The 15,190-nt window shown below is 40.2% G+C and overlaps 1 protein-coding gene across 1 annotated transcript; it reads left to right on the top strand.

The window, feature by feature from the left end:
• Positions 1-5,523: 5,523 nt before the first annotated feature.
• On the top strand, positions 5,524-14,849 carry LOC103713679 (heterogeneous nuclear ribonucleoprotein 1-like). Its single transcript, XM_008800691.4, has 3 exons — positions 5,524-6,002; positions 6,685-7,588; positions 14,543-14,849. Exons 1-2 carry the CDS (start codon positions 5,724-5,726, stop codon positions 7,579-7,581), a joined length of 1,176 nt encoding a protein of 391 aa, XP_008798913.2. The 5' UTR covers positions 5,524-5,723; the 3' UTR covers positions 7,582-7,588; positions 14,543-14,849.
• The last annotated feature ends 341 nt before the right edge of the window (positions 14,850-15,190 follow it).

Raw genomic sequence — 15,190 nt, 5'->3', positions numbered from 1 at the left:
CCGGTTGAACTGGAGCCGGGGGAGGCGGTGCCGTTGGGATGCCCCTGGGTTGCAAGCTTTGGACAGCGGTAGCCAAGGCTTGCACTTGTTGCACCAGGGCATCAAACTGCTCCGGCCGAACTTGATGAACTGACTCGGTCGGAGGTGATGAGTTCTGGACGGAACGCTCCGGGCTAGGTGGAGGACGTCGAGAGGCATTGGAAGCCCCTTTGCTTCTTAGCTTCATGGCAGCGAACTCGGTCCCTTTCTCTAGCGCCAACTGTTGCTGGAAATTGGACCCGGGGGCCGCCGTGAAGCCGGAGAAGGAGGAGCTCCGCTGCTGCAGGGGGCGGACGGCGGTGCGCCGGCTGGCTGCGTCCTCCGCTGCGGGGGGGTGTGCAAGTCCTGCAAAGAAAACCGGTGGCCGGGCTCCCCGGCGCCGGCCCTCCGATGCCTAAGTCAGAGGGGGCAAGTATGTGGAGAGAGCAGGGGAGAGAGTATGTGGAGAAGACAAAAAGAATCTCGTGTTCAATTGTGTCTGTGCTGTTTTCTTCCTTTTTCCCCCGGTCTAGGAGGGTTCTCTCCAGCTCCGGGTTTTTTCTCTGGTTTTTGGTCCTCCCTCCCTTTTCCCTCCAGGTTTCCTTTTATAGGAGGATTTTTGTTACCTGGGAGGTGACAGGAGGTTTGTCTTATTTTGTAATAATTGGGCACGATTTGGCCCATTAATGGCGTAATGGGGAACGGGACCGGATCAGACCGGAATCAGGGAGTTGTCACGGTCGATCGGACCTGTTGGAGTGGTTGAACCGCCGGCTGTGGTGGGCCTGGGGTCCGTGGATGGTAAGTGCATTTATTACCGAATGAACCGGCGGTCAGGGAGAGCCATACGTTCTGATGGTTCAGTGATCCGGAGATCGTCTTGGGCCGTGTTCATTAAATGCCTGAGTGCATCGGAGACTTGAGGGAGTCTCATGCATTAATGGCAGGTCGTGCCGAACGCTTGAGGAGATCTTATGCCTTGATGGCTTGGAGATAGTGGCAGGTCGCAAGCCGTAGGAGTTGTCAAGTCTCTTGGACTTTAGGCGGAGGTTGAACATTTGGTTAAGGCATCGGCTCGGCAAGGGTGCCGAGCCGAGCTGATCGCCCAATGGGGCGCCCTGTGGCGGGGCTGCTTTGAGTACTCCTGGTCGGCGCCCTTTAGGCGAGCACCTTCTAGCAGAGCGCCTCGGCGCTGTCTTTGGTCGGCACTTTCTAACCGAGCAGCTTATTTTGGTTGGGCACCTCTTGGCGCGCACTCTGGTCGGCGCCTTCTAGTCGAGCGCCTTCCTGGTCGGCGCTCTCTGGTCTCGGCCTTCTGGCCTCGGCTCTCTGGCCTCGGCTCTCTGTGCTCGGCCTTCTGTGCTCGGCCTGCTGTGCTCGGCCCGCTGTGCTCGGCCTGCTGTGCTCGGCCTATGAGCTCGATCACTTGGACGAGCTCGAGAGCGAAAGAGCTCCATCACTTGGATGAGCTCGAGAGCGGAAGAGCTCCATCACTTAGGATGAGCTCGAGAGCGGAAGAGCTCCATCACTTGGGATGAGCTCGAGCTTGCTGATGGATTTGGGTGCTATAATTACATTTGTGGGGTGGTCCATTTTTCCACCAACAACTATCTTGCCCCTAGGTACTCTAAACTAGGAGTCCGCAAGATGTTTTTACCTTTCCTCTTTGATGGTAAATCTCCTTCTTCATCGAGGTTCCTCTTTGTGATGCCGCTGCCTGTCAAGAACCCACAGACCCTGGTGATGCCGGTTTTACGAGAGAACTCAAGAAGGTTGTCCATGGCAGAGCATTGAGATATTGATGCTTCCAAGCATGGTCGACATAGACATAGTCGTTGCATCAAGTGAAGGGGGTTGGCACAGTTGGTCAAATAAGGAATTGTGTTTGGTTCACTTAATTGGACTAAATGTAAGAGTTGGAATAAGAGAGAAAAAAAAGAGAGAAAATAACCCTATTTGACTTGGAGTAGGAAACGAAAAAAAGAGAATAGAGTCCTATTCCGTGACGTAGGAGATGAAAAAAATAAAGTCATGTTCGACTTGGAGTAGAAGATGGACTCCTCCTTCATCCCGATTTTCTATGGAAACTAGGAAACCTAGCCTCCAATGACTATTTAAAGATCCCGCACTCCCTTTCATCTCATCACCGACAGATTTTACCGATTACTACAACTAGACCATCATTTATTCCTTCTCCTTCGCATCTTGGCTCACAGAAGTTTTAGTTGAGCACTTGTTGAATTATGAGGTTCTGGAAGTAATTTTCGAAATTATTTGGACCTATAATTTGGTTTTGCCCCTAAGGTAAGTAATATAACTTTTTTTCGAGATTTATCAACAAATTATAAATATTTTTCAAATCAAATTATTCTTGATTTATATACTTGATGCATGGTGTTTTATTATTATATATGCCTTTTTTAGAATATTTGTTAATTCTTAAGTGACCATGTTGGTTTTGATATGGATTATGCTCAATTGATTTTGATGTCTTATCAATTTAACTATCTTACAATCTGGAACATTGAACATACTTTTGAGAAAAAGAGTTTTGATTTGAAACAAATTTGGACTCGCAATCGGACTATGTTTTGATACCCTGCTAGTAAAGGATGTATGTTGGCATTTCGACATCTTGCTAGTGAAGGTTGTACGTTGGCACTTCGATATATTTCCAGTGGGTGTTTTAGTTGGCACTTTGATACCCTACCAGTGGGGATTGTATATTGAAATTTCGATACCTTATTAGTGGGAGTTATACATTGGAACTTTGATACCCTACTATTGGAGGCTCTACGGTGGCACTTTGATATAGTCATAATTCTTGGATGTCGAGTTGAATTCGATGATTTAAAAGAAATTTATTTATGAACAACATTTGGATTTTGAGAAAAATTAAATTTGATATGCCTAATATTTCGATAATACTGCATATTTACATTTAGTTTTAAATTGATAAATTCTATATGCTTATTTTCTATAAATATTATTTTAATTTATTGTTTGATTTATCAAGTTAAAGTGTTCATTGTTTACCGGGCTATCTAGCTCATATGATTTCTTATTATTTTTACAAATCCAAAGAATTAGCTTAACTCAGAGATTTATCATGGAGAGCAATTAGAGACAAGATTTGACATCTTTATTTAGGCTAGATTCTATTGTAGAGTTGATGCAAAATTTTGAAATATTATTTGTTTTGTAGGACTTTTAATTTTATTATTTAAATTAGAATTTGAATGCTAATTATTTAAATTTATTCTATTGCTTGTTTATGATATTATGATAAAAAGCCTTACATGCTTGTGAAAGAGTTTCCTATAAATATGTTGTGGTTGCTGCGATCCTCAACTCGCGATCTCGGGTCGAGGGCGTGACACATTGTTTCAGAGTTGGGCGGCTTCCCACGATGGCATGGGGGATGTAGTGGTTGTGAATGGTGTTGTGGTAGGAATAGTAGAAGGAGAGCTCGAGGAAGCGATGGTTGGAGGATGGGGCATGGAGGTCACCACTGGGGGGAGGAGGAGGAGGAGGTCTCAGCGTAGGTGGTTGAGATGGAAGGAGTCTAAGAGCAGTGTGGGAGGCTCTGAGGTCCTTATTTCTATCATCATGGCTGACTCCAAGAGCTCAAGGTCATCGCCCTCGACATCAAGGACCTCAACGACAGCTTCTAGACCGTTGACATCATCAACAACAAACACAAAATAATAGCAATGGCTCTTGAAAGAGAAAGAGCTCCTCACTTTGCTCTATCACCGACCAAATTGACTTCTAGTTTGACTCCTTGAACTTGATGATGAACAGATCGGCGAGATTTAGAGAAGGCTCCCTTGGATCGACTCCTTGAACATCGCCAACTAGATTGACGATATCTAAAGAGATTTGATGACATATGCAAAGTTTGGCAAAATTTATGGACAAAAAAAAAAAAGAAGCCGGGCGGGTACATTAGGACATATTTTAAAAAATGATAAAAGGCATAGGGGTAATCAATTGCCTTCTTCACCTGCCAAGAAAGCTACAATCTTTCATTTTGTATATAGCTTAATTCTACATCGCATATAGAAAGTCTCGCTTCCACTTTCACTATCAAGTGCTTCCCTACAGCTTGTTACTTTTACAAGTCTATCCACCCATCATCACCTCGTCCTTTGCTTCTGGTTTCCAGCTCTGGTGTATCATCATGCCAATCCGTTGGCACGACTTTAGTGTGACCTCCGCCTTGACCTTTACCACTTTGTTTTGTCACCACAGCCTCATTGATGTCATCATGAACGCACCTTTTTCTACTCCTTGCTCCCGGCTCTGCTGTCTTTGCTCTCACATGGATCATTATAATATATATATATATATATATGTTAAAGTACTTTTGATTTTTTTTTAGGTTAGTTAGCACATTGTTTGAGCGTAAGGAATTAATAGAATCATGATTTGAAAGTTTGTGAGCATAGATATTTTATTAAAAAAAATGTAACAGGATAATTAGAAGAACCCAATAAAAAAATACTAGTTAAAAATATTACTTCAATTTTTTGATCTTGTATAAGTACCAAAAATCTACTTAATATAGAACTAAAGATATGCTTGCATAAATTCCGACATACTTATTTTGTTTAAAAATTGATATTCTTGCCGCTCTAAGGATTCGAATCCAATTATAAATACTACAAATCTAATTAGAAACACCATGACTATCCCATAATCAACCCAATGAATTCGTATTGTAGCATCATCTAGTCTATGTAAGCTATGGACTGAGTTCGCTTTGATGCCATTTGTAACGATAAGAATCTTATTTAAAAAAAAGCCGAAAAGTATTATTTGGATTTTTTGACTTTGTATAAATATCCAAGATCTATCCAGTGTATAATTAATATGGAATTAAACACACGTGCGCATAGGATCTCACAATAATTGCCTTACTGCATATGTTTATGGATGGGCAATACCATATCACTTGTGAAATCCACATTTTTCTATATTCCCTTGTGCATATCTATTAGTAGAGCTGATGATTAGGGCAATTCTCTTAACTAACAAATTTAGATTTACCAGTCCATTATTACACTACATATCTGTTATGCCACACGAGCACTCTTGTTGTAACTATATGGTTACATTTTGGCAAGATTCTTATAATATGAGAATGCTACCACAAATCAAGTATTGGGCCCACATATAATAAAATTCAGGGTTTTTTTTGAAAATTACACGGATAGCAGCACAACCAATATCTTCAGACCGCAACACAGCTTGGACAAGCAGCCGAATACTCTCAAACTTTGAGGGCTTATTTGAAAATATATCTTAATACCCAGAAAACCCTAATTTGATAACAACTGCCGTATCTTTCCGTAACGTTTATCCCAAGACCTTTTTAGTTTGGAGATAGCCGTCAACCCGTAGCACCAAAACGGACCTATTTAATGAATGCGGGCAAGAGTTGGTGCCAGATCCGACGGTCCATCTTTCTCCATCCCAAGATCGTCGATCCACCGTCTATTCCCTCCAAGAGAGAAACCCTCGAGCTCTCTCCCTCCTCTCTAACTCCCCCGCCCGAACTCTAAAACCCTCGCGCCGCCTGCTCCCATCCTTCTCGCCCCCGCCGCCCAGCTCCCGCCTCTAGGTTTTCTCCCAACCCTAGCTTCCCTTTTCTTGATCTCTAGGGTGTTGGGCGTCCTGTAGGGCTCCGGTGAGGCGGGTAGATGGAGCCGTCGTCGTCGTCTTCGTCTTCGTCTTCGTCCTCGGCGCCGTCGCGGGCGTCGGAGCAGGGGAAGCTCTTCGTCGGAGGGATCTCGTCGGAGACGAGGGAGGAGGCGCTCGCGGAGCACTTTAAGAAGTACGGGGAGGTGAAGGAGGTGGTGGTCATGAGGGACAGGACCACAGGGAACGGCCGGGGCTTCGGGTTCGTCCAGTTTTTGGAGCCGGAGACGGCGGAGAGGGCTCTTCAGGAAAAGGAGAAGCACGTCATTCATGGGAGAACGGTTAGTTCTCTTTTTGCCCTTTCGTCTCTCACCGCTTCCTCTTAGTGGAGAAAAGAAGTGAAAAAAAAACGATTTTTCTGTGTTTGTTGGTGATTTTTTCCCCTTTTTTTGCTTTATTTTGATATTTTAGGTGTATTTTTTTTTTTGCTTATGCATAAATTCGTGCTTCTAGTTATGTTTATCTTTCCGCGAAATATTTTGTTTGCGGCTGTTCTTCTGTAAATCGTTCTATTATGTAAACGATTATAGGAGAAAATTGAAGTCGTAATGCTGGTTGGTTTTGTCTCTGTTATGATTATTATGAAATCTGCTTTTTGTTTGCTTTATTGAATTTTTCTCTCTCAAAGAAAAAAAAGGTTTTCGGACAGTAAGGGAAGATTTACCTGCTTACAAATTGTTAGTTTACATAACAAAATTTTCACACTTTAGGGGCTTCTATTTTGTTTTATAGAGAATTGCTGTAATTTGAAAAAAAACATAATTGGTCAATAAAATTAGTTATATAAGTAATCGTGATTTTTCGATAGTTTTGTTTCCAATGATTGAGATAATGAATTATGGAAATAGTAATATTGTTATATCCTTTTCAAATTCTTGTTTTTCCTTGTCTGTCATGAATTGGTTCTGTGCATTAATTTGTGGCTTATGTGGTTTTTTTTTTCCACTTGATTGTGCTTTTTAGGTAGAAGTGAAGAAAGCCATACCCAGAGGTGAACAACATCAAAGTCACCAATCCCCTCACCACCGATACCCAAATCAGAGCCCCCATCATAGTAGAGATAGTAGAGGGTCGAGTAGGAGCAGTACTAACAATAACAGCAGCAATGGGAGTCACTTTAAGTCGAAGAAGATTTTTGTAGGTGGTTTGTCTGATAATATCACGGAAGATGAGTTCAAGAATTATTTTAAGGAGTTTGGTACAATAACAGACGTGGTTGTGATGTATGATAGTGCAACCCACCGACCAAGAGGCTTTGGCTTCATCACCTTTGATTCTGAAGAGGCTGTTGAGAAAGTAATGCAGAAAAGTTTCCATGAGTTGAATGGTAAATATGTAGAGGTTAAGATAGCAGTGCCAAAGGATGGGAATAATCATAGCAATAATGGTAATCATGATAATAACAATTATAACTCACGAACCATTGGTGGTAGAGGAGCTGCTTTTTGTAATTACCCAGGTGGGATTTACTCACCTTACACTCCTAGGTACGGGTATTTTCATGGTTATGCGCCGCCACCTTTGTATGCTTATGGTGCTGGTGGTTATGGAGGATATACTGTTGGAGGCTATGGTGGGATTGGTTATGGAGGTCCAGTTCCAGGTCCAAGGGGCCCTTGGAACGTCCAGGGATGGGTGGCCTCAAGGCGCGGTCTGGTGCCATATGGCAATTCTTTTACGTATCCTGGTTACATCAATGGCGACTTTGGCGGCTACACAGGTATGGCTGGTGGCAATTTTCGTGGGGTTGCTGCTCTTGGCAATGGCAAGGGGAATCAAACTGGCTCTAACGTGCAAACAACAGCAGTTTCTTGTACGACGACATCGCAAGTTGAAACTGTGAAGTTGGACGCCAAGTAACATCTCGGTTGGTACTTTTCCCATTTCCCTCTTTCTTTCGTTTGGGTTGATTTTCTCTATTAAAGGTTTGTTATGAGGCATAGTAATTCTTCAGTTGTCATTCTCTATTGTTAATAATTAATGCAGCTGGAGGGTGCCAACTGGCTGAGTTGGCAAAGTCTCTTGTCTTGATACAAGAGACCTGGGTTCTATCCCCTCCCTCCCTCTCTCTCTCTCTGATAAGTGGCTGGGCTTCCACCTGTCCTAGTTCTCAAAAAACAATAAACTGCTAGTGCAGCTGAGCCCCTCTGTTATTATATAAGTATGTGTTCTCTTTGTTCATGTCCAGGGGCAGACTTTGGTGGGGCTTTTTGGTGGGGCCAGTGATGGCACCCAAGATCTTAGATCTCAAGACCCCTTTACTCTTCCTTTAACTGGGCTGTAATGATTGCTATATCTCCATATGATTGCTAGAAGTCTTTCTTTGGAATGCTGAAACATTGATGGGAAAATTGTTATTTTAAGTAGGAATTTATAATCCTTATGTGAGAGTTTGCTGAAAAGATTATTCATATGTGAGATATGGGAACCACGACCATCTCTTACCCTTTCAGCTTACTCCCCCTCCTCTCTCTCTCTCTCTCTCTCTCTCTCTCTCTCTCTCTCTCTCTCTCCCCCCTCCTCTCCTCCACAAGTTCTACCATGTAATCAAGGTGATTTTCTTGCCAACAAATCATCTTTGTCATTTTCTTAAGAAAACATTATCAAAAGGTTAGTGACTTTTTATCTGTGGTTTAACTCTATATGTATATTTAGAATGAAATATTTGTCACTTGCTAATATGCTTGCGAAAACAATCAAAGATAGATGCAAAAGGTATAACTTTGAGCTTCTTTTCTTTCTTCCCTCAAAATAATATCTGAAAGCAAATAATAATTAAAACATGATATTTTTTTTGTTTGTAGAAATAAACTTTAGTTAGTAATTGCGCCTCCCCCTCCCTAACCAAAGAGTAGTGTCTTCTGGACTTCTGGCTTTGCCCCTGCTCATGCCTCATTTTATACAATTGCAAATCAGTGATGCAAATTTCATTTGCTACGCAACTAAAATAGCATTGTTCTTGCCGAAAAAAGTAGAATTCAGTTGAATTAAATCTATTTAGGCAAAAGAGGTACACTGTTTCAGTTACAGTGGCCTGCTAGTTTTTCTTATGTGTGGCCAGTGTTCCACACTTGAGATTGGAACACCTAATGACTGATATTTTTGACATCTTTTGCTGCTTGGTGACATTATTGTGTATTTTTAATGATTAATTTTCATGATTTTGTTGTATGTTTTGAGCGGATAGATATTTGTTTTGGTGGTTGGGACCTGAAAATGATGCTTAGCACATGGAAAGGTTTTTTAAGAATTTGGATTCTGTAGGTTGGAACTGTTGGAAGGCAATTTCTTGAATTTTTCTAGTTCAATCATCAAAAATTATTTTTATGCTAGATATTTTAGTGGTCTGTGCTACGTTCCCATTAACTCGTATAAAATTCATACACTGTCCTTTTTTTGTTATAAAATTTATAGTTTCACTTTGCATCTTTGCCTAATTGTTCCCTTTCTGTTAATATGAATTTAAGTTCGTAGTTGGTAGCATAAATTTCTCAATTTTTTAATGATAGTTAGGCCTGCCTATTTAATCGCAGATGTTGGGGTTACAGTATACAGTTTAATAACTAAAATGTCCATGTATCATGGAGGGGTATTCTATTATTCCATCCATTATGTATTCTTTATTCATTCATTTCATTCATTCTTTTTTTCATTGATTTTATGAGTTTGTACACAATAGTTTTGCTACTTCTATGCATGCACCCAATTCATAGTAACATAGGTGTTAAAATGGGTCTGTTCAACCCATGTATCTTTGGCGATTCCCTAATTATTAATTATTGATTGCAACACAATCTCAAAGTTTGTACCGTCAAAACTTGTGTTTTGTTTTTTTTTTTCAAATATGCGAGGGGCTTGCGAATGAATTTAAGAGGCCCATTATTGGAGATGAGTCACTATGCATTGGATTGCATCTTAGCATTGTGATGACCATTATAGTGTACCTTCTGGCTCATTTGACCATCCTGATTTCTAAGTTTTTATATCTACTTGCAAGTGGCTGGTGGCAAACACATAGGAATTTGCCTTTTGAAATTCTTATCTAGGAAGCCAAGATCTGCCCTCCAATCTACCTCAACAAATAAAGGAGATTTGAAACCCTAATTAGGCTGCTAGAACAATTGTTTTACAGGCTTTTGGGTTGTTTTCTTACTCCTCTTTTTTTCTTTAAATTACTTTTCTTCGTACATCATGAGAGACCTTATGGCTTCTTCTAGGCACCAAGCGTAGTTGACTACCCAGTCCACTTTAATTTGAAATAAGGTCTCTCCCTCTTTGAATCTTCAGTTGGGTCTTTAAAGCCCATCTCAACCTTTCCTATTCTTCATTCTCTTAAATTTGTTTTTTTGTGCTTTCCTTGTCTATAATGTTATGGGTTTTGCTTGTCTTTTTTCTTTCTTTTTTCTTTTTGAGGTGGTGGGGTGCATAATTGTTGGAAGGTCTGAGTGTTCTAATTGTTTTATGAATGAGCCTTGCACGTGTGAATATACCACACTAATAAGAAAAAGATTCATTGTTTTGCATGTAGTCATTCATGTTCAGGGCCAGGGCCTACTGCATTGCATTTGTGAAGCGATACAACAATAACTAATATGCTACCATCTGGTGCCCCAATAAGCTTGTTGAAACCCACATTATCCTATTGAATATATAGAAAATCTGCCTTTTTTTCCTGCATTTAGGGATTCATGTGTGGTCCAGGTGTACTGCATTTCTAATTTCTCAATCACAGTTTGTTGCCTGTATTTAGCTCACAGAACTCTGTTACTTGTTCAGCTTTTCTCGGTCGCTAGGAAAGAGTTCTATAAATATGTGAATTGGTTAGTGTAATTATGATTAGAGGCTCATTATTGTAACAAGTGTTTGGGTTTGCTTGATGATGACGTATCTTATCTTATTTTGGTTTGGTATGTTGTTAAACATTCCCAATTTAGTAATCAGATGAGTCAAAGTGGATCCTAGAGCTATCAAAGTTGTTATTGAGTAACTTTGTGTAGCTTTTCCATGCTTGTCTCTATGAGGATTTGAATTTTGTAGCCTTGTACAAGAAATTTTTGGTGAGCCCATTTCACTTCAGTTAGCTGCATATTCTTGCCAGGCATGGTTGCTGAATTCATAAATGGAGGTGTAGTTATTGTAACAATAATTTTTTGGGAACACCAATAAAGTTTTGACAAGCAATTGCTTGGCCTTGTTTACTGCAAACGCACCCCTCCCCGGCCCTCACTTCCCCCTTTCCCCTTGCGGGATGCACACTCCTTTTTGTTAGTTTCTTTATTCACCATGCTACATCACAAAATATACTCTTTAACTGACCTACATCAAATGAACATGATATAGAGTGATCTTACTTATAGATCTCATATATACATCCAAGTACAACCCTGTAGGGTATTATAGTGTGGGTGTGTTTTTTTATATATTTAATTTGGATAACAAAATATGGATTAATGGGGTATAGTGGAAGATTGAATTCTTTGCCGAGGGTTAAATTAGTCACATGTGCTTATGACACCATGTTGGTTTTGATATTTGATGCTCATTGTGTTCAAGATTTACAAGATCATGGAAATATTAGAATAGGTACTCTACATTTTTGGTTTTGCATCTTGGCTAATGGTAACTGCTTTAGTAGAAGTGGACCTGTTTTGAACAAGTAAATGTGTTTTTTGATTAATCTAAGCATGCATATTCTAAATACGAGCATGTTGATTGTAGATATAGTAGTGTCATCCAAACTCTCATCTCCATCTTGGTAAGTTCATGTTCAACATGTACTGGTGAGTTGGTATGCAGCAGGCACTTGGACGATATCAAATTCTTTGTTTGTATCTTTTAGAGATTAATTCAAAGTTGGCCTATTGCAACAAAGAGTTCAACCCACTGTAATGACATTAGAAGTGGACTTTTATTGTTTTTGGAGCTGTTTAAAGATGAAGGTATTAAAATGACTTTGTAAAAGGTCATGTTCCTTCATTCATATGTAAATTTTAGTATTTGAATGCTTAACCTCTATAAAATGATTGTCTGCGATTTTTTCATACAATATTTAAGAAAATGTAAACGTCTAATCTAGTTTGAACTATGTTTTCTGTGTCTCTATGCCTTCTTTTCTAACATTTTAGACTCAGAAACTTGGATATATCCAAATTTGGTTCATGTCCTTGCATTTGCAACACTGCTTGAAACATGGCTCATCATACGGGTATGTAACATCCCGTACTGGATGTACTGTAACAATACTGACTCGTTACTTGGTATGGCGTGTATCGAGTGTCGGTATGCCAAATTTACCTATACTGAATTGTACCAACATGGTACTTCTAGGGGTACTTAGACCGGTATTTTAAACCATGGTTTGAAACATTTAGACTCTATAATAAATAGGTTTAATGCGCAAATTATAAAAAATCATGGATATAACAGATCACACAACTAATGACAAAGAAAAGATAGAATACATTGAGCTTTATAGTGGAAAAGAAGAAACTTGAATCTTGCATATGTTGTTATAAAAGCCTATAGGTGGCAAATGTGTAGGATGGACCATCCAGGGTCTAGATAGTTCCTTGGCAGCAGCGCCCCCATTTGCATGTGGGCAGCAGCAACACCTGTCTGAACCAAACAGCAGCCTTGCTACTAGCAGGGGAAAGGGTGGGAGGAAGGGGGCCTGGGGGGCCGGGGGCAGGGGGGGAAGGGAATAGGAGGGAGAGAGAGAGAAAGAGGGGACTTACCTGAGCTGCAGCCCTTGAGTGTTGTCCATGACTGTCAGAACTGACCTTGAGTGCACACTCCAATTGCCTCCAGCCCTTGCTTTGGCATGGGTGTCTGTCCATGTTCCTGCTGGAGGCTAGGCTGTTTGAGCTGCTTTAGTTACACGCCCAGGTGCTCACCTGCTCCTTTTTAAAAGTGTCTGAATATTAGATTTGACTCTAGGTAGTTTTGACTTATTTATATGCAATTTGGAAATACTGCAATTTATGTAAGCCTGTATTGTTGTCTAGAATTGCAGTGAAGTGTGGTTGGGGCCAACACACATCAATCAGGAAGTTTGGTTAATTGGTCTTGTATTATTTCTTGTCATATCATTCTGGTAATCATGTCCAAGACAAGTCAATCATGTTATCATTTATTGGATGGTGATCATAATTTGATGACTCTGGATCATTTTCCATGAACAATCTGAATCAACATTGAAAACCCCATTCAACAACAAGAATCATTGCTAGAAGCTCCCTTCTTTTTTAATTCTTTGCAATGAGTTTATCGCATATTTCATGACTGTGATACTTCCCAGCAAGGGAAGCATCACATTTTCTGCAGCTGCCTCTATGTGCTTTGCTTCAATGGAGGTATCGAGTGCTTCAGAAAATCCAAAATGGGGATATTCATAAATTAGGAGAGGGTCACCATATTCGTTGTTTGTTCATTCTCTATGGATGGATGTAGAGGACTATAAAGAGGGAAGAGTTAGTGAGAAAGGAAAAGAGATAAGATAAAAAAAAGGTGAAAAAAGGTTGACGTCTGCCCATAGATTGGAAAAGAAGGAAGCAGTTATGATTTTCTGCATACTTCAGAGGTCCATGGTTCCTTTTAATATGATAGAATAACTCGTGCCTTATATGCATCATTGCATTTTACATCTACCTTATCAATTAAAATTTATCAGATTGAAAAACTGTGATATTGGAATATCCGATGCTTCATCAGAACATTTCTCCATTTTGAAAAGGTGGGCTCAAAAAATATATGGCAAATTGGCTTGCTTACCTTTTTTTACTTTAGTAATATCTGTCAGAAATATCTAGGAGGCGACTCAATCATGCCTATGTTTGACTGTGATCAGTGGACCTAAGTCCATGTAGCATACAGCTTTTTAGTGTCCAAAATATGAGAAAGAAAAGAATCTGTCAACATGCTCAAAATCAAATGACAGATGAACATCTTGATGGATTTGGAACTCAGAGAATTACAGCATTTACTTGTGATAGGTATAGGTTTGGCTTGGACTGTTCAGCGGATCAGGACTACTAATAAGATTCTATGCTTACTAAGTTGTTACATTTGTCTATATCTTCCAACATCTTGGGAAACATTATCAAGGGTTGTCCAATGTCAGTTGTGCATGCAAGCATGTCTTTATTGACGTACACCATCCTTTTCCCCCTTATTACATTTTCTACTTGTTCAAATGCGGCTAGTTTGGTTTCTTCACATGATGAAGCTTGGCACTGTTTAAGATTCGTTCTTTCTAATGTTGACTTAGATGTTATACTGTCACTTCATTCTATTTACTAATTCTAGAAGACAAGTCTACCCACTTGAGGTGGATCTCAGGACTGAGAGAGCATATGATACTGTCCAATTCTTCTACTTCACATCAAAGTAGTTAAGATTTCTTGTGAACAATATTTTTAAGATTTCTTCACATCACAGATGATTTCATTCTATGGAATAAGTTTTCGAGCCTGCAACTAGTGGATTGGTCATGGGATCAGGGATATTGTTTGCCTGAACCACTACCAGTCACAACATCACCACTACCTGTTACAACATTCCTCTGAACATTACCATGTTTAACTAGGATCATGCACTCTTCTGGAACAGAAATTGCACAGAAAAGCTTAGGCTGGAAATTTCTTTAAGTCTTTAGATATGTACTGTTGTTACTTTAAGCTAAAATTTTATGCAGCTTGTTGAACCAATTGCTCATTAGTAGATATTAGAGTTTGCTTGTCAAATGAAGTAATTTAAGTTGGCTGCTTGAAGTATTCAAGTCTTATGTGAATGGCTGCTAACCAAGATCTTTACTTGGGAACAGGATGTTATCTCTAGCGGCGCGCCCAACACAGGTTTTTTCAGCATTTAGCTGGTAATTCTTCTGAAGCCTGAATCTCAATTCTCTGATGAAAATAGCCATTCGAATGAACTCAACTTTCTTTTATACATTTGTGCTTTAACTTAATTGACTGAAAACTTGGTGGTTGGATGGGTGGCCTGGCAGGACCGCATGTTATATTTTTTAATTCTTAAATGCTGTCTCAGCAACCTTGTGGTTTGGATGGATAAGGTGGTATTTGCATGAATGTTAGGGATGACACCCTGGTGCTTCTGCATCCTAATCATTAGGAGTACCTTTTCTGCAGCCTGTCTCTAGCTGATATATTTTCAGCTAGCAGCCGAATTTCACTAGTAGGATGGATCTCTCTGAGTTCTCTTGAACACCTGGAATCACGGGCAAAATTGACTCTAGCAACAGAAAATGCTGCTTATGCGATAGACGCCAATTTGGTGTTGAGGTGTCAGATATTATCACAGATCCTGAGCAAAGAAAGACTTGAGGGGAAAGGGTCACAAATGATTAAACCTTGGTGTAGTATAAGTGGCCTTGAGCTGAGGAAACTGGGTTCTTAGGAGAAGGTTTATTCTCTGTGATGCTTCCGGAAAATGCTGTGGGAGGCTGGTGAAG

The sequence above is a fragment of the Phoenix dactylifera genome, chromosome 16 (genome assembly GCF_009389715.1).
Source record: "Phoenix dactylifera cultivar Barhee BC4 chromosome 16, palm_55x_up_171113_PBpolish2nd_filt_p, whole genome shotgun sequence".
NCBI lineage: Eukaryota > Viridiplantae > Streptophyta > Magnoliopsida > Arecales > Arecaceae > Phoenix > Phoenix dactylifera.
Note: the sequence above shows the minus strand (reverse complement) of the source record. Positions and strands in the feature narration are given on the sequence as shown.